Raw genomic sequence first — 19,192 nt, forward strand, 5'->3', positions numbered from 1 at the left:
ACACAACTTTATCCGTTTAAATCGAAAAACAGCGACGATTTATTTTTATTATTTATTTTTCGGTTCCTAACTATAAAGCTGAACCAAAATATAATTTGAGTTCTAACGGTATTCAAAAATTTCTGCAATACTTTATTAAACTTAAAAAATCCTCTTGAGTATTCAAACTATGTACTGTAAATATAATTTACTCCAATTTATTTTTTCATATTTAAAATAAACAGCAACGTGAGCTTATTTGAATTACTTTCAAATACTTTATACCTAATCCAATAAGAATAAAATAAATAGCTAGGTTTCTCCATTAATAGCTAGATATCCCATGAAAAATAAATAGCTATTAAAGTGACGGGAAAATATGCAATTGCGGTATATTTGGTATTTTAAAGCATTCCCGGTAAGGTCCCACTGATTGCGACGCTGGAAACTCGATTCGCTTTTTTTTTATGATGGAATTGTCGCCAAACAACCAGATCGAGGACAGAAAACCCATCCTAACCGCCGACGGCCTGGTGCAGACATCGAACTCCCCCTTCGAGCCGACCATATCGCAGGAGACGCAGACGTCCAACGGAATCGGCGGTCAGTGCCAGTTGACGGTGGACCAGTTGGACATTGAGATTCTGCCGATAATCTACGACATTGTGCGCTGGTGGGTTGGTGGCACTACGCTACGGGTTTTGGGGCCAATGACCCTGTGCGGATAATGCCGAAAATAGCGAGAATGCGTCAGCAAATGCGCCCTCAAAACGAGGCCTTATATAACTAGGTGTCTTTGTGTCTTGCAGCGTGGAAAAGGATCCGTTGGAGAACGCCGTAAAGCTGCGCGAGTCCCAGGATTGCAACCACAAGGTGGGTCCTTGGATCACCCACCACACCCGTCAGACTTTAACTATTCTATTCTCCGTAGATCTTTGAGCTGCAGAAACGATTTGAGTCCGCCCGCGAGCAGATCCGCCAGCTGCCCGGCATCGATTTTAACAAGGAGGAGCAGCAACAGCGATTGGAACTACTGCGCAATCAGCTGAAGCTCAAGCAGCAGCTGATCCGCAAGTACAAGGACACGGAGTTCTAGACGGTATTTGGGAGCAGAGCTGAAGAACCCGGCAAGATGGTGCTGCGACTGCTGATGCGCTACCTGGCCAACAACGAGCAGCTCATCCAGCGCATGGCGGATAGCTATCCCATGCGACGCGCCGCCCAGTTGGCCGTTTCCCTAATGTACCGCACCAAGAGCTTGGCCAGGGAGCAGGGACTGCACGAGATGACGCCAGAGCGTTTCAAGTGGGTCCATGTCCAGGCAGGAGATTCCCAAATCTAACAATATTTTCCAATTTGCAGGGCCTTCGTTAACATGTTCAAGAACAACGTGCGACAAGAACTGGAGGGAGTCAAGAAGGAGCTCAATAGCAAGAAAAAGAACTAGGGAACAGTGGTTACCTTGGTCAGCACCAGCAATTGTACATACGCGGCAAGATAAATTTTAGTTAACTACAGTAGTTACTGATGAATAAACATTGAAGCCTGAACATTTAAATCGGTTGACATGGATTATTTAACAGGAAACAGTAAACTCTCGTTACAAGGTATATAAAATCATAGATTTGTAGTCAAGGAAATTGCTTTTATTAAATGGATTGAGAAACTTGATAATCTTAATCATTTTTTCAGTGACAGTGTACTGTTCTTAACTCTAAATAACAAAAATAAGGGGAATCCAGATTGTCATTCGGAAACCACCGTTTTACAAAAGAATTATCCTTCTAAACAAGAAAAAAGTAACTTAATTTATGCATTCACAACGCTTTAAACTTTAGTAGTAAAAGTATTTCGATTATGTCTACAAATTCACTTCAATTTTTTTCTCACAAAAAGAAAAGTTTTTTTTTCATGTCTAAATTTGAGTTTATTCACAAGCAAGTGAAAAATTCAATCTGTAAACTTAGCTAAAAACACAAAGGTAAACAAAAAAATGTATTGCAATTAGTAAAGCATAAAACAGAATTAAAGTCGATAAATCCGCGTTTATTTAGTAAGAAAACTAGGAAAAAGAAAATTCATGTTGCAGTGACTTTTGTGGTCTTAATTCTAAGGAACAAAAAATATCGAATTCGGTTTGGCATTTCGCTCAATGTACAGTGGACGAGAACGGGACACGGAACAGTTTATTTGAGGCAGACGGCCCCTTCAGATCAAGAGTCCGGACTGGAGAGTAGGAAAATATATTCATCCCCTTCTCTTTAAGGATTTCAAAAATACTTTAGCTTACGAAACTAGAAAGAACAAAATTTGGAGGCGGCACGCGAGTTACTCGGTGAGACCTGGCGACGCGGCTTCTGCGGACGACGAGGCTATCTCGCCGAGGGACAGACCCAGACCGGACGAGCCGTTGGACTGACCCGTTCCGCCGCCGCCGCCGGACGGAGTGGGGCGATTGTTTCGTTTCCGCTTGCCGCCCCGCCGGCTGCCTCCCTCGCGCTTGTCGCCGTTCTGCTTCTCCTCGCCGGCGGCATCCTTGCTGCATCCCGCTCCCGAGGAGCTGCCCTGACCCTGCTGGCGGTGCTGGTTGTTGCTGCCATTGCTGCCGCCGTTCTGCGAACGCGATTGCATTTTGGCGGGCTTGGGCCGGTATGGCGAGGCGGCGGCATTCGGTAGCGGGCGCAGGATGTTGCCCACCGCCTTGGTGCGTCCCTCGCGGAAGACCAGCCGCTGACCGGCGCGTATGTACTCCGGCTGCTTGATGAACCGGAACTTCACATGCGCCTTGTCGCCGGTCCGCAGGCAATCGCGCGACATGTGAATTATGGAGGCCGTCTGGCGGATGCTGCCGCAGTGAACCATCGCCTGGTAGCGTGCCGATATCGTCGTCGGGTGATGCAACACTAGGATCTCGCCCTCGAACTCCCAGCAGGCCTGCGGCTTCAGATCCTGCGACACCATCACCATGCCTTTGCGCAGATAGGCGCGCTTAATCTTCTTCAGTGCAAAGCTCGCCGTCTGGCCACAGCGCACGCGCGCCACATTCATCCGCTTGCGGTGGATACTTTTGATGGTGATGGGCACAAATCCACCCACTGCGTCTGGACCCAGCATCAGGCAGTCGTTCAGCCGGATGGTGCCCTGGAGGCAAGTGCCGGAGACCACTGTGCCAACGCCCGGCACCGAGTACACGTCGTCAATTTGAAACTCGGCCGGCAGGCTCTCGGAACCGGCCATCCGCGTGCTCAGCAGGTTGAGGAACATCTTGAGCAGCCCCAAGTTGTCACCGGTCACATTCGACACCTGGAAGATGGGGCACAGACGTTCGCTAACGAAGTTCGTAGCGCTCAGGACAACGTCGTCGTGCGAACGCACCACAACCGGCACCTTTCGGCATCCCTGCGATTTGAGCATCTTGAACAGCAGCTTCATGTTGTCCTGCAGCACGTTGGCCGGGCACATGTCGATCTTGGTGACCACCACAAAGACGGGCACGGCTAGGGCCAATGCCAGGCCCAGATGCTCCTTGGTCATGCCGATGATGCCAGCATTGGCGCCAATCTGCGGAAAGAAAATGCTCAGTTAGGCCACGATGCGATTGCTTAACCGAAGGACTCACCATCAGCATGCCAAAGTCGGGAGCATGTCCGGTCATGCCGAAGACCGTGGTTTTCAGGTAGCGCTCGTGCCCCGCCAAATCGATGAAGGTGATCACCTTGGCCGAGTTCTCGCAGATCTTCACCCAGTCCAGGTGGCCATGGTCCGGCTTATTGACCACATTGCCCACCCCATCGAAGCCGAGAATGTCGTTGCCCACGGAGCTAGTGCGTCCGCTCTCGATTTCGTGCTTGTGACGGAACAGTCGCTGCCTGGCATGACCGCGGCCATTGTCCAGCTCTCCGTGGGTCAGGACGCCCAGCAGCGTGGACTTGCCCGCATCAACATTGCCCACAACGGCCACTCTGAGGAATGGCAAATGGCAAAGCGGTTAGATTCGGATTTTTCTAAGAGGAGATCTTTATCCTACCGTATTTCCATAAAGTCCGTCGTCTCGATGTGCTTACGGATGAGGAACTGCGCCGATTGGCCCTTCTCTGCCCGCCGCTCACGCAGTTTGACCACATCCGCATCTATGTTGGCCGCAAGCAGATGTAGCGTGGCCACGGAGGCCTCAAACTGCTCCGGATTCAAGCCATTGTCGCTGCCATCTATTAGGAAAAAAGGCATAAATTTACGATTAGTTTAATTTGCTGAATAATATTTTCAAATTTGTATGCAACTCCATAAACAGATTTGTTGTTTATTGTTTTTTCTAGTTAATATTTTTTGTTATTCATTTACATAAATTGCATTCAAAGTAAATGTGTTAAGAATGCAAAATATGATAGCTATGTATATAGTAAAATTTTAAACATTTTTCTTTTATTCAATTACTAAGTAATCAATTTCACAATCTAGTGAAATATATAAATAGATATTATCGATATGGGAAGTCCTTCTGAGGTGCAGAATTAACTAATGGACTATACCATTTTAAGCTTCATATGGGTTCCGTTGATTTGAGCTAGGCATGCTTTGAGCTCTTGAAAGGACTCACCCTCGCCAACGCCAATCTCGTAGATGGTCTCCCCGCAGTTGTCGGCGATGCGATCCTGGAGCCGCTTCTGCAGCAGCTCCATCTGCTCGTCGCTGGGCTGCACCAGGACATCCTTGCCCCGGATGCTGGAGTAATCCACGCTCATGGCGGCCATCTGCTGTGGCAGACCGTCCACGTTGAAGATGTTGCTCCGGGCCGTCTTGATGCCCACGCCCACGGCCACGCCCCCGCCATTCGGGGCACTCTGTACGTTATTCATAGTGCTAGTAATTATCGGTTGCCTCACTGTATCCTTGGAATCATTGGAGTCTGTGTGTGATGGTGCAGGTTGATGGTGATGCTGGATGTTTGGTGAGTTCTGCAAGGATCAGAGAACAAGTGCGTCGGGTTAGAAGGTGCAATCCCCTTGAGACTGGAGCCAATCCCGACCTATCCTACGCCCATTTGGCTGAGTTGTGCCTTCGTCTTTTGCCGGGTGTTTACTGCTTGCATCGCGATGATGGAATAAGGGTGAAGAAGCCAGCGACGCTGCTTTTATACCCGCCCACTAGGATGATGAAATCCCAAGCTACGCATGACGCAATATTCGCTCTAGTTGTGAACTCCGAAGAGAGGCAAAAAGAAGAGAGCGGGCAGAAGAATTCAAGGAACTTCCCGCATTTCACAAACATTTCCTTAGAAAGTGAAATGAACCTTATCGGTCATTTATTTTTAACCACAGATGGAAGTTCCACATCGATACTGCGATCCAAAAAGGGTGGACATTAATATTTCCGTTAAAAGCATCATGCAAAATTTGCATATTTGTAGAAAGAAATTTGGAAGCACAGGAAATCAAACAAGGTAAATGATGCAATAGTAACTCTATTTGTGTACTCCAAAGAGAGGCTTATAGAATAACACAAAAGAGAGTGAAAAAAGAGAGACTCAGGAAATCCCGTGCTTCGTAATAATTTCGTTGAAAAGTGAAACGACCCTTATCGCTGGGAACACATTCTTGCGGTTTGCTCGCCAAAAAAAAAAAAAAACACAATTTTAAAATATTTAGACTCAAATTCACATAAGTTTTACTTTTGCTAAACCTAAACCTTCTTTTCAAATAAAAAGTCAACTTTTAGCTTAAAAACACTCTTGTACAACAAATAATGAAGTCTATCTAGGGTTAAAAACAGCTGATGGCCGATTTGTATTTGTTTATATAATAAAGCTTTGTTGACGTACACAAAGAGCGGCTAAATAGCAACAAATGGCATTAGTCAGTACGCATTTTTCGCTGTTTATTTATAGGCGCCAAACAAAGAGCGCAGGTATTATATATATATATGTGTGTGTGTGTGTGTGCCAAACATATGTACTATGTACTTTTGTACATATGTACATATATATTTGTATGTGGCGAACCAAAACAAACACTACATTTGCATATTATGCGCCAAATAGTTTATTTTTGTGAAGCGGCGAGATGTTGGGGAACGTTTAAAGTGTCCATTGAATAACAAGATAAACAGTTAATCAGCTGAAATACCCTTTGCAATTGTATGTTGAACTTGGCCATAAAAAGTGAAAGCATTCTGGGGAACACGGGGAAACGAACGAGGACTGTAAACATGCAACTTACAGTTCATATAGCCCTCTGTGCTCCTTGTGTCCGTCGGGTGTCTGCCTCTGTATCTGCTAATTTTTAAAACGATTTGTAAATAATTTGTTTAGCTTTTCCTAAGCCACGTACCGCGCGGCGTTGCCAGACCGATTGCATATCGTAACTATGTGCTGCTACTTATCGATAGTTCACTTTATAAATAAACACTTTGGGTATTCCTTGCACCGCTGAATTTTTAAAATTTAAACGAACATTTTTAGAAATGCGAATTGTATCTTTCATCGAAGTTGAGTTTACAAATAAATGTCATGCCTTTTTAGTTCCACATATAAATATGCAAGTAAAAATAATTGTTACACTCCAAAATAAAATTTTCAACTCAATTTCACATTCATTTTCTAGCACTACTTTTATTTAATCAATTTGTTTCTTATGACCAAAAATAATAATAACATTAAGGGCTTAAATTCATTTGAACTAATATAACAACAAAATTATGCTTGAAATTAAATTCTTTTTCTTAGCTAAGTTTGAAAGGAAAACCTATTATTTATTATTTATTTATTGTAGCATGTATTTATTTATTTTTTTTTATCATTCTTTTAAAAATCTATTTATTAAAACTTATTGTTCATTCCAGTTAAAGTATTTGAAGTTCGTTTACAAAAACTTGTAGTTTACCGTTAAGTTTCTACGTTGTGGTATATTTTTAGTAGTTCTAAAAAAATACCGTACCGTTATCATCGCTATTTAAAAATTTCTGGTATTTGCTAAAAGCTCACCACTAAATGAGCAGGATGCAGTTTATCGTTTTCTGGTCATTGTGAAATAAGCCCGGAATAAAACTACAGGGCCCCACTTGTGCGTAGCTCAGTGTCGACATACGCATACATGGAGGGTGACAACACGGAGAGTGCCGCCGGGGAAGGCGGAGTAGCAGCCCCGGCGACTGACTCATCGCCTGCGTTGAATGTGCTGTGCGCAATTTGTAACGAGTTTTTCCGGGCGAACGACATCGTTTTCTCGACCGCCAAGTGCGGCCACGTTTTCCACAAGGAATGTCTGACCCGCTGGCTGAACAGATCCTCCACCTGCCCGCAGTGCAGGTCCTCCTGCACCCGGAACCGGGTACACCGGCTGTACCTTAACTTCGCCGAGGCCACGGAGTACGATGACACGGAGCCACCGAAAATGCCCATCGAGTGGGTGGCCATGGATCTGGATGTGCACAGTTTCCCGGATGCCCACCAGCCGCCCGAGGGAGCGGTCCAGTGTGGCACCAATGAGGATGGACTGCCCACATATGTGGCCAGGGCGTACTTTAACGACGACCTCCTGCCCTCCGTTTATGTTCCGGAAAAGAAGGCCGCCTACGGATCGTACGCCTGCCGTGCCTACGCCCTCACCGACGATGTGGAGATCCTGGTGCTGAACGACTGTGACCTTAAGTGGGTGCCCGGCCAGCATGGCAGCTTTCCGCATGATGCCCTGCACACGGGCTACTCCGAGCTGGGCGAGATCACCTACATGGGACGCGGCATCTACGAGGGCATCCTGCGGTTGGGCAAGGTGCATCCCAGCCACAAGGTCATGTACATGCCGCACCGGGGTGTGGAGGTAAACGTTAACACCTACGAGGTCCTGGTCGTCACCCCACGCGATCACGCCGAACGATGATGATCCAGCATCCCGGTTTCCTTCAAAATCTCATTATGCATTGTGTCTTATTATTGTCCCGAATCTGTGTTATATGTATGTACGTCTGTTATATTTAAAACAAATATATAGTGGCACCTTTAGATTCTCAATTCCTCAGACGATTGCTTTTAGGCTGGGGTTTTCTCCCAGCTATATACTCATTTGATTACTTTTCTTAGATTTGTTTACTTTGAATTGGCTTCAAATGTGATAACAAATTATTGACGATGCTTAAACCATAAACAAATAAATTTCATACTGCTAAAAAAGCCATTTCCTGTTGAAAATCGCTTCGATTTGTTCTGTGTTTACTCAGATATATTTTAATGAGTTTTATTTTGAATTTCCTTGAAATTGCCCAGAAGTATGCAACCTTTGAAAATTTTTCTTGGTTGAGTCTGAAATTTTTAAATCTTTTTGAAAACAAACTTATTTTTAAACCCATACCTACATTATAATCCAATTACCTGCAGCTTATCTTGCAAAAAAGGCTTATCTTTTCATTTATTTAACAGACAGAACAGCCACAATATGCATTGATAAATTCCTTATCTTATAGAAAAAGAAAGCAAACCCATAGATAACCAGTTTACAAAAGGGTCAGATCGATAAGAGCCCAAATCTTTAAGTAGGTAAAGTAGGGAAAAGGGAGGCGAGGTTACCCTAGGTAAATTTTTCTGTTTAAATTCATTGATTGTCGAACAAACCAAGTATATAGTTCGGGCTATTGCTCTTCGTCATACGAACTCTATAGTTGGTTTTATATTTTTAAAATATCTGTTAGCCAAACAGTTCGTAAAATGGAAGTAAAAGGCCGGAATAAGTCCTCATCTTTAGGAGTTATATGTACGATATGCAGCGAGTTTTACACCCCCTACGATGTGATATTCAACTCTGCCAGCTGTGGGCATAATTTCCACAAGGTCTGTCTGAAACGCTGGCTCAACATATCCTTGACTTGTCCGCAGTGCCGAGCGACCTGCAACAGGGATACTATCCGGCGGATTTATTTGAACTTCTCGGAGAGACGGGAAGGCAAAGGTGAGGAGCCACCCAAGGTGTCCATTCAATGGGTTCCTCTGGATTACAGGGCCACAAAGCTGCCGAAAGGTGTGGTCAAATGTGGCTTCGACAGTAAGGGTAACTCCACATATGTGGCTCGCGTCTACTTGAACAACGACTTGTTACCGGCCAGTTATGTGGCCAAAAACAAAACTGCATTGTGTTCCTGGGACTGTCAGGCATACGAGTTCTTTTCGGAGGTAGAAATACTGATTCTGACCGAATGCGACCTTAAATGGGTGCCTGGGACAAGGGGAAGTTACTCGCCGGATGCTCTCCAAACCGGATACTCTGAAGATGGCGAGGTGACCTATACGGGACGTGGACTTTACGATGGAACCGTGCGGCTGGGAAAAGTTCATCCGTCCCACGAGGTCATGTACATACCGCACCGGGGACTGGAAGTCAATGTGACAGACTATGAGGTTCTGGTTGTAATCCCTCGGTAGATTTTCGTTCTTTCAAAATCGTTTTTACTGCTTTCTTCATATTCATGTTATAATTTTTTATTAAAAATGTGTTAGACGCTATGTATATTCTGATTAGTGTTTGGAACCTACGCATGTTGTGAACATAATGCTTATGCCTAAACAAAGGGAGTTTAAGTATTTATATATAAGACTACTCGCATAACTCTACAATTCATATTTCTCTCTGCACTCCGGCTTGGCTTTGTTGTTCCAACAAAGGACCGCTCTCTCAAAATTTGCTTTAAAAATACGTTTAGCTTGTATAATTCGTTTAATAAATCTGCTGAATCTGCACTGTAACATGACATTTAATATATATGTATATATTTAGCTAAAATACAAATATATATATGCTCAACATGCTTGTAACATTTAATCAACAGGCTTTTACTTTTCAATAGAAATAGGATTTCTTTTTTGTTGTTGTTTCATTGACTTTGTACTTAGTTTCTAAGCAATTTGTATGTATAAATATAAAAATGAGTGTGTGACTGTGTTTTGTGTGGTGGTGTTTATGTGTTGTGTTTGTGTGTGTCTGACTACATAAGACATTTATATATATATAATTGATATTTACAAATTGATCGGATCCGATGTGTAATGCATGCATGTGTTTTGACTTTTGTTTGTTTGCTGATTGATTGAGCCTGGTTTTGAGTTGATTCTGATTTGTGATAGGCTGAATTGGGTGTTTTGGTTTGACATTTGAGCTCAGTTTAGGACGAAAAACAGTCTACGTGTATATATATATATATAGTACCTCCATTAGGAAAACATTTACGGCAAACAATTCAGGAAACAACGAAAATAAACTTTTAAACAGACTTGAAGAACATTGTGGAAGTAACTGAGGGATGACTCTCTCAAAACTATATTTAACTAGTTTACAAATGTATTTTTCTGCCCTGACGAAGATGTGCTAATCTGTCTCACTTCTGGGCCGACAGATAGTTCATGTACTTGGTGGTCTGCTGGGCATTGCGCACCAGCTCGCTCTCCTCCTTCAGCGGTGGTGGCTGCTCCTGTGCCTGACCCTGGCCACTCTGAGCCTGCCAGTTCTCCTCGTTCTGCGGCTGATGGATGTCCGGCTGGGAGCGGCGCGTGAAGTGGCGGTGCCGCTGTGGCTGGTGTTGATGTTGGTGCTGATGTTGCGGCGAGGTCTGCTGGCGACGATCAAACGAACTGGACGCCTCGCTGGCCAAGCTGCTCTGGCTACTGTAGCGCGGAAACCTCGGACCACCTCCATGCGTGGGACTCTGGTTGTAACGATAGCCGGCAGACTTATCCATTTGAGACTTTGGCGGTCTTGGCAGAGTGCGAGCCCTCGAAGAGCTGCGACTATTTGACTCCGGACCGTTGGAGTTGTACGCACAGTTCTCATCCTGGTAGCCACTATTTATGGCATTGTTGGAACGCCGCCAGGTATCACTATGTATTTTCTGATGGCCGCCCTGGTGGTGCTGCTGCTGCAACTGTTGTTGCTGCTGCTGCTGCTGTTGTTGTTGCTTCTGGAATCGCGGCGGCTTGTCGTAGGTGTTCCGGTTGTTGAATCGACCACCACGCTTGTAGTTGTTCCCGCGCTCGTAGTTACTTATGTAGGAGCGCTCGCTGCGATCGTCGCGATCCCGCTGATCCCAATTCGAGTTGACGATGCTGTTGTAGTTGCCGCCGCCGCCCGTCATGTTGCGCTCGATCCGCTCCTGCGAGTGTTTCCTCCTGTCGTGGATGCTGTAGAGTCGCAGGTTGCCGCCTCCTTCACTGCGCACGCTGTGGTGGTCATCGTCGCAGCTCACGCTGTACCGCCGCTGTTGGTCCCGCGAGCGTCCGTTGCTCTGGTCGCCGTCGTGGTTGCGGTTGAAGCGTGTCTTCCGCCAGCTAGGGAGCGGCTTGCTCTCGTCCCGATCCTCGCTGCTGGCCACGGATGGATACTGGTCGGAGTTGGCGCTGTTAAGGATGTATTTATATGGGTTTATTGATTCTTTACAAATTGTCATTAAAAAAAGGACAATTACAAATTTGTACAACTTAAAATTAAGAATAAACTGATATATAGAGTAAAGTTTTTTGGCATAAACAAAATTTTGAATTTCGTTTTTACCAATTTGTTTTAACTCTGACTGTTACTGAGAACTGAGAACACGTCTATAAACGAACAGAAAAACAACAAATTAATCATATAAAACGATGCAATAAATTAATATTTTACTGTATTTATATTTTGTTTTAACTTAACTTAACTCATGATCAAAATCAAATCTATCAACACATTGTTGAAAATCAAACTAATAAAAACTGAAATATATGTTTTGTAGTTGAATCAAATAAATAATTTGATTAAAAAGATTTTCCTTGACTTACTTATAGGACTTGAATCAATCTTGGAAATATCGCTATAATAAGATTACAATTGAGCTTTAGGTTATTTTTTCGGTATAATATATATGAGTTTAATAATCAATCATAATTTTTAATTAAATATAAGCCCATAAAAAATAGTATCAGTTTGATTGATATATGATGTGTGATTGATCAAAACGTTGGTACACACGTTTTATTTAAAAAGAAAATGTTTATAGAACATTTATATATACATATAACATATATATATAGAACATACAAACATTGTCTTTTATAATTTAATTTTTAAATCAATTTTCTTAAGAAATCATTAAGGATTTTTCAAACGTGCGCATAAAGGTAGTATGTTAACAGCTAGTTAAATTTAAATAGTATAATAAAGTACATACTCTATGCTGTTTGGCTGTTGATTGTGTTGTGGCTGCTGCGACTTCAGGGGCCGCGGAACTTGGCGTGGCTGAAATCCGCGACGTCGATGGCCAAGGGCGAGGGAGTTGTTGGCAGGATATGGATGACTTCCAGCCTCCGAGTACATGTCGTCGACTTGCTCCGCTTCGCCGTAGCCAATGTCGCAGAACGAGTCCTCGCACACCTGCTCGCTCCACTTCTTTGTCGTCGACGGGGGATCGAAGGAATCCTGGTCATGGGCGGACGTGTTGGCACTGCTGCCGTTCTCCGACTGCTGATGCTGGAGCTGCTGCTGCTGCGGGTGGCCATCTTCAACGGGATGCTGGGGGCCGGCGCCGTTATTGTTGACCCCATCCTCCTCGCCATCCTCGACCACCAAAAAGTCGGTGTACATGGCCTCCAGGTCGTGACCGATGTGCTTGAAGTGGCTGTAGAAGAGGTCCAGCACCATCAGCAGCATGGCCTTTACCTTGGCGCTCAGCGCGGGCTGCATGATCAAATGGCGGCGGACATGGAAGAGCAGCAGATCGATCTCTACCTTGTGGCGCTTGCGCATAATCTCCCCGTTCAGTGTGATCTGCGACAGCACCAGGCGGGCGATGCGAGTGCCCAGCACCACCGAGGTGTCGTTCAGCTCGCGGGTGAGCAGATCCAGCAGGGATTCACCCAAAATCGTGATCGGGGCATTATCCGCCAGTCGCACCCTGTGGTAGTACTCGCCCAGCAGCGTGATCGAGTTATACAGGCGATTCTTGTCGTGCACCCGGTACGTATCCGCGTTGAGGAAGTTCGTCTCCAGGATTTTGAGCATGGCGCTGCGCACCTTGGTCTCCTTCATGGCCAGGGCGTCGAAGTTTCGCGACGAGAAGAGCAGGGCGAACTTAAGCGCCGTGTCACCATCACCGAGCGCCTTGTCATTTAGGTACTCCATGGATTCGCTGCGAATAAGAATTGTTTACTCAATTAACATCAAAGGAGTTTCTTATGACTAAATCAATGTGTATCTTAGGATATGTTTATCAAATGCACTACCAATTGTTTTACATTAACGTTAAGTTAGGGGTTGGCTTTACTATTGTGTTGTATTGTATTGTAAATATATACACTTTGAACGCTTCAGTTAGTATCTATGACTAACTCTCCAAAGCTTCCAATATCTTACATATTTATTTATTCATTTGCATTACACACATATAAATGTGCATGTTGATTTCCTTTTTATAGTAGTAATCTGAATATGTTTTCACCAGCAATTACATTTTCCTACATGATCGTTGCTATAGTTTTTACCACAACTCGCTTTAACGACCACATTGGTTTACCCCCCAACTGTTGTTATGTTATTGTATACATTATACGATTGGTTCGTAGGCACAGCAGCATTATCTGATAAGTCCAAGCCGCGAACTATTTACTCAGCAATTAATGCGAGCATGAGCCTGAGAGAATCGGAGGGAAAAATGTTCACTTTGAACTGATTCGATGGCGCCGATGTCTCTCTAGTCGTTATTATTTGTATGAAAAGCTGTAAATTTTTAAGACACGCTGACGTACAAGCAACCTGGTCGCAAACAACAAACTCGTGTGCACACATATTTACATCTACAGTGCGTTGCAAAATTGTACAGCGATTGGAAAATAAAATATTAATTTATGCTACTTTACAAATTGTTAATTGGTTTAAGAAGTCATTATCAATTAAGCAATGGAAAGAATGAAAAATGGAATAGGTTACGCTTAATAAAGTTAAATAGTCTACCGGCTAAACGTCAAAAATAAAGAAACTCCTGAACTTTGATATGTGTTTTTCTTACATAAATTTCCAATGAAGGAACCGTAGAATGCATAAATTACTTTTGTCGCAAGACCCGAAATTTAAACAATACATTTGGCTAACATTTCTAGAAAGTTTAACCAATTGCCGTATACCTATTGAATTTTTAACTTTACCAAAATTTTTGTTTGTTCAACAGTTACAAATTAATTGCTCATAAGGGAATATGTTTAAATTGTCTTTTGTAAGATCGGTTTTATCGGTTTATCGAAAGGTGCTTTCAAAAGCAGTTAGCTATCCGATCAAGTTGGACCTACGCTTACGCACCGCACTGTACCTTCACCTCACCGGGTATTTATACGCTAAAAGAGGTGCCGAACATACACACAACTTATGATATTATTAATCATCAATGGGCGCACGGACGGCGGGGAACACATACCACAGCATCGACTCGTCGCGCACTATGTTGCAGTAGTCCGTCTCGATGGTCTTGATCTTGGAGTTCAGCACGATGCCATCGTCCTGCAGGTCGAGGTTTCGCATGAGGGCGATGATGTGGTCGTAGGCACAGCCACCTGTGGGAATTTGGTAGCCGGTGGCGCCTGCGTTCAGAATGTTGCAAACATCCCGCAGCCGCGCTCCCTCGGCGCCGCCACCACCACCACTACCGCCTCCGCCGCCGCCCAGTGACGAACTGTGACCACTGTCCGCCGCACTGTTGTTGTAGCTGCCGTAGGTGGTGTTGTTGCTGCCGCCACTGTTGTTGCCGACCATGTTGTTGGCCATTTCCATTTGTTCGACAAGAACGCTGCCGATTGTTGTTGTTATCGCACGGTTGTTTGTCTCTGCCCCTTCCACACACTTCGGTTCTGTGATTGTATGCGTGCGCTGGTCGTCGGTGTTCCACCAAATAAGAATCAGCGTTGACAAAGGTGTCGAAATGAAATGCGCACGCCAAATTGTCCACCTTTTCGCCCAGCTCCCGCTTCCGGTGCAAGTGCGATTGCAGTTAGCTCACTGGGACCCACGGTCGATTGGAACACAACTAACGAAAGGAGTTAAATGCACAAATCTATCACAATCCTATTTATTATTGCTACTCGACGACTTTTATAGTTGTGTATTAGTGGTGGCACCGATGGCACTGTCGCGCTATCGAAAGCGCACGGTGTGCTTTCGCAAACAACCCGCTAGTGCTGGCTCTGCTATCGATAACTCCGCCATGGTGAAAAGAAAACAATTTGCAATGGCCAAAATAAATAGCCAACCGCAATCTTAACATTAAATGGCAACTACAGAATAAAATTTCCTTTAAAAATCTATAAAATGTGATTTTCAAAATTAAAATATATGAATTTTGAGCATTTTGAAAGAAATAAAAGGAACTATTCAGACTGTCAATATAACATTTTCTTTTAATTTGTAGCTATGTTCTCTGAAAATGCTTACCAGCTATATTGTTAACTTTTATTGTAACATGCAATGTAAAATGTATATTGTAGGCGAATTGAAAATTTCTTACAATGGATGAAGTAATTAATATGTCATCAGAATTGTTTCTGGTATATGATGTTCATAGCGCGCTGTAATTTTAAATCGTTTTAAGTCGAATTGTGTTTTCAAGCTGTCTAGCGAAAATAGCTACACATCTATGCAAAACTATCGATTTCCCTGTTGGTGTGGTGGATTTAGCTCGTGCAGTGGTGGTGAAATCGCCAGAAATCAGCTGTATTTCGTTGGGCGCGTAAATTGTGCAGCGTGCATTTTATTGTTGTTGTTTTGTAATAACTGTTTTTATGTAGTTATTTGTGCCAAAAATGTTGAACTTAAACTGCGTCATATGCGCCGAATTATTTGGTCAGGCCGACGAGGTGTTTGCCACAATGTGTGGGCACATGTTCCACCACAGTTGTCTCAACCAATGGCTCGATCGGTAAGTAGTCCTCCGAAGATTTTCAGGATCCCCCAATAATATACATACTCCTTAATGATTTTTAGCTCGAAGACCTGTCCCCAGTGTCGTAACAAGTGCACAACTCGCAACATTTTCAGGGTCTACTTCAATCTAGCCAATTTGGATGTTAGCCGCATCGATGTGGGTTCCCTGCAGGAACAGCTGGACAACGCCGAGTTGTCCATAAAGATGATCGAAAAGGAGCGCACAAAGGCTGAACAACAGATGCGTAATCTGAAGGAAACGCAAAAGAAATGCCTGTGAGTCTTGTCTGGAAATTCCCTCAAATACCTGCTTGACCTTGACTTCCTTTTCAGCAAAACCATCGCTGGTCTGGAGCAAAAGGTACAAAAGAAGGAGTTCCTCATCAGTAGCTATGCTGAGCAGATCAGCATCCTCAAGAGCGATGCACTGGTGGTGGATGGACTGCGCAAGGAGAACAAGTCACTGAAGTCGCAGATCCAGGCCATGGAGGGCATCTCGGCCATTCTGTCAGCTGGATCTGCGGATGCCGAGCGCCTGCTCAAGAACGAGAGCGATCCCCAAGTCCTGGCCAACTGGGTGTCCACACTGAAGCGAGAGCTGCGCCAGTGCGAGAGCAAGAAGACTGAACTCAGGAACGTGGTCAAACTGGTGCAGAATGATCTACGCAAGGAGATCGAACTCAAGCGGTTTGTCCACTTTAATTTCTAAATGACTCCCATTATAAATTCTTGCTCTTTTCATCACAGCAAGTTGGAGGAGCGTGTTTCACACCTAGAGAGTGATCTTTACCAAGCGCAGGAGAAGGTGGGCAATGTTACCTTTAATCTACATATAATTTTAACGCATCTTTTACTTTTCAGCTGCAAGCTCTACAAAGCAAGCCCATTTGCTTGGACTCTCCCGACACCTCTTTTAGTCTGAATAGCAACATAATGGCCCTTAAACGCGAAGCTAGGCGTTCCACCATATCGCCCACGATTGTGAGTAGCCAGAATTATTGCTTAAGATTGGAGCTTAATATTTTCCAACCCTGTAGAAGGAGAATATCAAGCGTATTGAAGAGTCCACCTCGCCATATCTCAACATCAAATCTAGCAGCGTGGGCTTGGTCCATCTTCTCAATACGAAGGGCAACATTGGACTGGCCAAGACCAAAATATCGCCCATCAAGGGAGCCAGCGGTGTGAGCATGACCAGCGGAACCATACGCAAAACCAGCAGTGATCTCAGTGAAAAGGTAGGCACAGCTAGCCAACCGAGTGCAGTTCAGTCAGCAATTGAATTTCTCCGCAGTACTCAATCTTCAAGAAGCCTCGCCTGCTGCTGGGCAGCTCGAGCAGCACTGGCCTGACGGCCACCGCTGGCTCCAACTTTGTATTCAATGGAATGGGCGGCTCCGAGAAGGTGGATCCCTTTGCACAGCGCGCCGAAGAAGAGGGTCTGGCGAGCAGCAGACCCACAGCTGTCCTTTCCCGGAACGTCAACCAGCGCCTTAAAGCCGGCTCCCTGCGCAATTTCAACTTGGGCAAATGAGTCAACAACCATGTGATCATTAGAGACTGCTCTAGTTGGGTATTAGCGTGTGTTTGCTATTGAGGATTGCCGATTTTGTTAGTTAGCCAATGCATGGAATAAGCAGTAGTAATAAGTTAGTGTTAAATACAAAAAAATACAAAAGACATGATGTGTGCGATCAGGCTGCGATCTTCTTTTCCGCCGTTCCCGTCCACTCCTCGCGCAGGTGGACGCTGCAGCCGAGATCACGCAGCGCCGCCTTGATGTCCTGCTGCACGCTGGGATGCTCCTTCATTGCGGCATTCAGCAGATCCTCGATGCCGAAGGAGATCCAGGTCTCGCATTGGTTGCGCGACCGCGACACCATGTTGCGGATGGCCCAGGCTCCGTTCCGCTGGACAATCTTGTGCTTGGGATGGGCGCGAATCGCCTCGACGATCACTTCGGCAATGCCAGTCTCGAAAAAGGCGGCGCTGTGCTCCTTTACTCGCAGGGTCAGCGTGGTCACGCAGGCCAAGGCGGCGGCCACGATGTTCTCGTTGGAATGGTGCGTCTCCAGCAGTTGTTTTATGATGGGAGCCACGCCTTGCTGGACAATGTGTGTTTTCACGGAGTCATGACCGGCAAGGGCTCGCAGTAACTTCAAGGCCTCTTTGTTCAGACGCACTTCGTCTAGGTTCTGGCTCATGATCTCGAAGACGGACTTCAGGCCACCAGCCTCGTCGATGGCCGTGCAGAGTTCCTGGCGCACAGCCAACGTTCCAATGGTGAGCAGCAGATCGGCCAACACATTGGGATCCTCGTAGGCCGGCAGCAGTTCCACCAAAGGGAGCAGCACCTCGCCGGCTATTTGGCGGGCATGCTCATGGGCACAGCCGAACTCCACGCGGATGTCGTCGTCGAGGACCAGGAAACGGAACACGGCGGTCAGCTCGCGCACCAGACGATCCTTGCCTTTGCCCAGCAGAGGCTTCATCAACTTGAGGGCGGGAGTATTCATGATGTTCTGGCGGTTCATCTCGTGCATGATGCACGCCTTCTGGAGCCACTGTAGCGTCAGCAACGTGACGTCCTCGCTCTCCACTTGGAGGGCCAGTAGCTTGAGGACCACTGCCATGGCCTCGGCATCGAACAGATCCGGCTGCTTGTGGGTCAGGCTGTTGACCGCCTCCAGGGTCTTTTTGATCAGCGATTCGTTGGGTTTATCCGCAGAGAGGGTTTCCTCCAGCAGAGTGATCAGCGCATCGTGGGCACCGTTCTTGCCGGCTAGAACGCGATGGGCCAAGGACTTCTGGCATTCGCCATCAAGGATGGCCAGCTGTTCCAGCAGCTGGGTCGTGTCCTCCGTTTTTTGGCCAATGTGCTCCTTGATCTTGTCCACCGTTTCGTTGATGACCGGTTGGCCGGTCTGCGGATTGACGGACAGATCCTTGATGATGTTGGCCAGGTTAATGCCCTGCAAGATGTCCATTAGAGTGAATCATCTGGGGGAGTTGGACAATTGACTTGACTCACCTGCGCCTCGAATTGTTTGATGGTTTCCTCCTTCGCCTCCGATGGCGTCATGGAAAACTCCACCACGTTCTCTTTGACCACATCGTCGAAGGTGTCCTGCGATATAACCTTGGCCATGACAGTGATTCGTCCGATTTTGGCTATATCCTCAGCAGCTGCAGTGCTTTAACTTTTCAAATTTTACTTTGTTCTCTCTGTCTGCAACTTCCCACACACACACCAGCTCACACGCACACGCTGACACAGTTCAAATTTACAGCGTGCGGTCACACTA

General features: G+C 45.4%; 8 protein-coding genes across 10 annotated transcripts; 5 read left to right on the plus strand and 3 right to left on the minus strand.

Moving 5' to 3' along the window:
* Positions 1–409: 409 nt before the first annotated feature.
* On the plus strand, positions 410–1,075 carry LOC108137963 (mediator of RNA polymerase II transcription subunit 9). The gene is made up of 3 exons (XM_017259929.2): positions 410–652; positions 789–852; positions 911–1,075. Exons 1-3 carry the CDS (start codon positions 447–449, stop codon positions 1,073–1,075), a joined length of 435 nt encoding a protein of 144 aa, XP_017115418.1. The 5' UTR covers positions 410–446.
* A 36-nt stretch (positions 1,076–1,111) lies between these two features.
* On the plus strand, positions 1,112–1,537 carry LOC108137964 (protein NCBP2AS2 homolog). Its single transcript, XM_017259930.2, has 2 exons — positions 1,112–1,284; positions 1,342–1,537. The coding sequence occupies exons 1-2, from the start codon at positions 1,112–1,114 to the stop codon at positions 1,424–1,426; spliced, it is 258 nt and encodes an 85-aa protein (XP_017115419.1). The 3' UTR covers positions 1,427–1,537.
* A 467-nt stretch (positions 1,538–2,004) lies between these two features.
* LOC108137962 (GTP-binding protein 1) lies at positions 2,005–6,325 on the minus strand. 2 transcript variants are annotated; one of them, XM_017259926.2, is made up of 5 exons: positions 6,195–6,325; positions 4,577–4,934; positions 4,007–4,187; positions 3,599–3,941; positions 2,005–3,540 (listed from the first exon to the last, which is right to left on the minus strand). In XM_017259926.2, exons 2-5 carry the CDS (start codon positions 4,833–4,835, stop codon positions 2,308–2,310), a joined length of 2,016 nt encoding a protein of 671 aa, XP_017115415.1. In that variant the 5' UTR covers positions 4,836–4,934; positions 6,195–6,325; the 3' UTR covers positions 2,005–2,307. The 2 variants fall into 2 exon arrangements, with proteins under 2 accessions (XP_017115415.1, XP_017115416.1); XM_017259927.2 differs by lacking the exon at positions 6,195–6,325 and adding an exon at positions 5,006–5,126.
* A 624-nt stretch (positions 6,326–6,949) lies between these two features.
* LOC108137886 lies at positions 6,950–7,984 on the plus strand. Its single transcript, XM_017259824.2, has one exon. The coding sequence runs from the start codon at positions 7,068–7,070 to the stop codon at positions 7,851–7,853; it is 786 nt and encodes a 261-aa protein (XP_017115313.1). The 5' UTR covers positions 6,950–7,067; the 3' UTR covers positions 7,854–7,984.
* Positions 7,985–8,380: 396 nt separating this feature from the next.
* On the plus strand, positions 8,381–9,458 carry LOC108137958. The gene has a single exon (XM_017259919.2). The coding sequence runs from the start codon at positions 8,675–8,677 to the stop codon at positions 9,383–9,385; it is 711 nt and encodes a 236-aa protein (XP_017115408.1). The 5' UTR covers positions 8,381–8,674; the 3' UTR covers positions 9,386–9,458.
* Positions 9,427–15,107, minus strand: LOC108137957. Of its 2 annotated transcripts, XM_017259918.2 has the most exons (4): positions 14,389–15,107; positions 12,154–13,110; positions 11,765–11,796; positions 11,086–11,350 (listed from the first exon to the last, which is right to left on the minus strand). In XM_017259918.2, exons 1-4 carry the CDS (start codon positions 14,739–14,741, stop codon positions 11,196–11,198), a joined length of 1,497 nt encoding a protein of 498 aa, XP_017115407.1. In that variant the 5' UTR covers positions 14,742–15,107; the 3' UTR covers positions 11,086–11,195. The 2 variants fall into 2 exon arrangements, with proteins under 2 accessions (XP_017115406.1, XP_017115407.1); XM_017259917.2 differs by lacking the exon at positions 11,765–11,796 and having other exon boundaries at positions 9,427–11,350.
* Positions 15,108–15,656: 549 nt separating this feature from the next.
* On the plus strand, positions 15,657–17,422 carry LOC108137982 (E3 ubiquitin-protein ligase TRAIP). The gene is made up of 7 exons (XM_017259953.2): positions 15,657–15,882; positions 15,948–16,163; positions 16,221–16,574; positions 16,635–16,692; positions 16,749–16,868; positions 16,925–17,125; positions 17,182–17,422. Exons 1-7 carry the CDS (start codon positions 15,767–15,769, stop codon positions 17,419–17,421), a joined length of 1,305 nt encoding a protein of 434 aa, XP_017115442.1. The 5' UTR covers positions 15,657–15,766; the 3' UTR covers position 17,422.
* A 34-nt stretch (positions 17,423–17,456) lies between these two features.
* On the minus strand, positions 17,457–19,161 carry LOC108137981 (armadillo repeat-containing protein 6 homolog). Its single transcript, XM_017259952.2, has 2 exons — positions 18,919–19,161; positions 17,457–18,859 (listed from the first exon to the last, which is right to left on the minus strand). Exons 1-2 carry the CDS (start codon positions 19,033–19,035, stop codon positions 17,582–17,584), a joined length of 1,395 nt encoding a protein of 464 aa, XP_017115441.1. The 5' UTR covers positions 19,036–19,161; the 3' UTR covers positions 17,457–17,581.
* Between the last annotated feature and the right edge of the window lie 31 nt (positions 19,162–19,192).

The sequence above is a fragment of the Drosophila elegans genome, unplaced genomic scaffold, assembly GCF_018152505.1.
Source record: "Drosophila elegans isolate 14027-0461.03 unplaced genomic scaffold, ASM1815250v1 contig_183, whole genome shotgun sequence".
NCBI lineage: Eukaryota > Metazoa > Arthropoda > Insecta > Diptera > Drosophilidae > Drosophila > Drosophila elegans.

Coding starts and splice junctions, on each gene's coding strand:
- LOC108137963 (XM_017259929.2), top strand. CDS start 447: ATGATGGAATTGTCGCCAAACAACCAGATCGAGGACAGAAAACCCATC. Junction 653..788: donor ATCTACGACATTGTGCGCTG/GTGGGTTGGTGG, acceptor TGTGTCTTGCAG/CGTGGAAAAGGATCCGTTGG. Junction 853..910: donor CCCAGGATTGCAACCACAAG/GTGGGTCCTTGG, acceptor TATTCTCCGTAG/ATCTTTGAGCTGCAGAAACG.
- LOC108137964 (XM_017259930.2), top strand. CDS start 1,112: ATGGTGCTGCGACTGCTGATGCGCTACCTGGCCAACAACGAGCAGCTC. Junction 1,285..1,341: donor ATGACGCCAGAGCGTTTCAA/GTGGGTCCATGT, acceptor TCCAATTTGCAG/GGCCTTCGTTAACATGTTCA.
- LOC108137962 (XM_017259926.2), bottom strand. CDS start 4,835: ATGAATAACGTACAGAGTGCCCCGAATGGCGGGGGCGTGGCCGTGGGC. Junction 4,188..4,576: donor CGAGATTGGCGTTGGCGAGG/GTGAGTCCTTTC, acceptor TTTTCCTAATAG/ATGGCAGCGACAATGGCTTG. Junction 3,942..4,006: donor ACGGACTTTATGGAAATACG/GTAGGATAAAGA, acceptor GCCATTCCTCAG/AGTGGCCGTTGTGGGCAATG.
- LOC108137886 (XM_017259824.2), top strand. CDS start 7,068: ATGGAGGGTGACAACACGGAGAGTGCCGCCGGGGAAGGCGGAGTAGCA.
- LOC108137958 (XM_017259919.2), top strand. CDS start 8,675: ATGGAAGTAAAAGGCCGGAATAAGTCCTCATCTTTAGGAGTTATATGT.
- LOC108137957 (XM_017259917.2), bottom strand. CDS start 14,741: ATGGAAATGGCCAACAACATGGTCGGCAACAACAGTGGCGGCAGCAAC. Junction 13,111..14,388: donor CGCGACGAGTCGATGCTGTG/GTATGTGTTCCC, acceptor TCTTATTCGCAG/CGAATCCATGGAGTACCTAA. Junction 11,351..12,153: donor CAACAGCCAAACAGCATAGA/GTATGTACTTTA, acceptor CATCCTTAACAG/CGCCAACTCCGACCAGTATC.
- LOC108137982 (XM_017259953.2), top strand. CDS start 15,767: ATGTTGAACTTAAACTGCGTCATATGCGCCGAATTATTTGGTCAGGCC. Junction 16,164..16,220: donor GAAACGCAAAAGAAATGCCT/GTGAGTCTTGTC, acceptor CTTCCTTTTCAG/CAAAACCATCGCTGGTCTGG. Junction 16,869..16,924: donor CCACCATATCGCCCACGATT/GTGAGTAGCCAG, acceptor CCAACCCTGTAG/AAGGAGAATATCAAGCGTAT.
- LOC108137981 (XM_017259952.2), bottom strand. CDS start 19,035: ATGGCCAAGGTTATATCGCAGGACACCTTCGACGATGTGGTCAAAGAG. Junction 18,860..18,918: donor TCAAACAATTCGAGGCGCAG/GTGAGTCAAGTC, acceptor GACATCTTGCAG/GGCATTAACCTGGCCAACAT.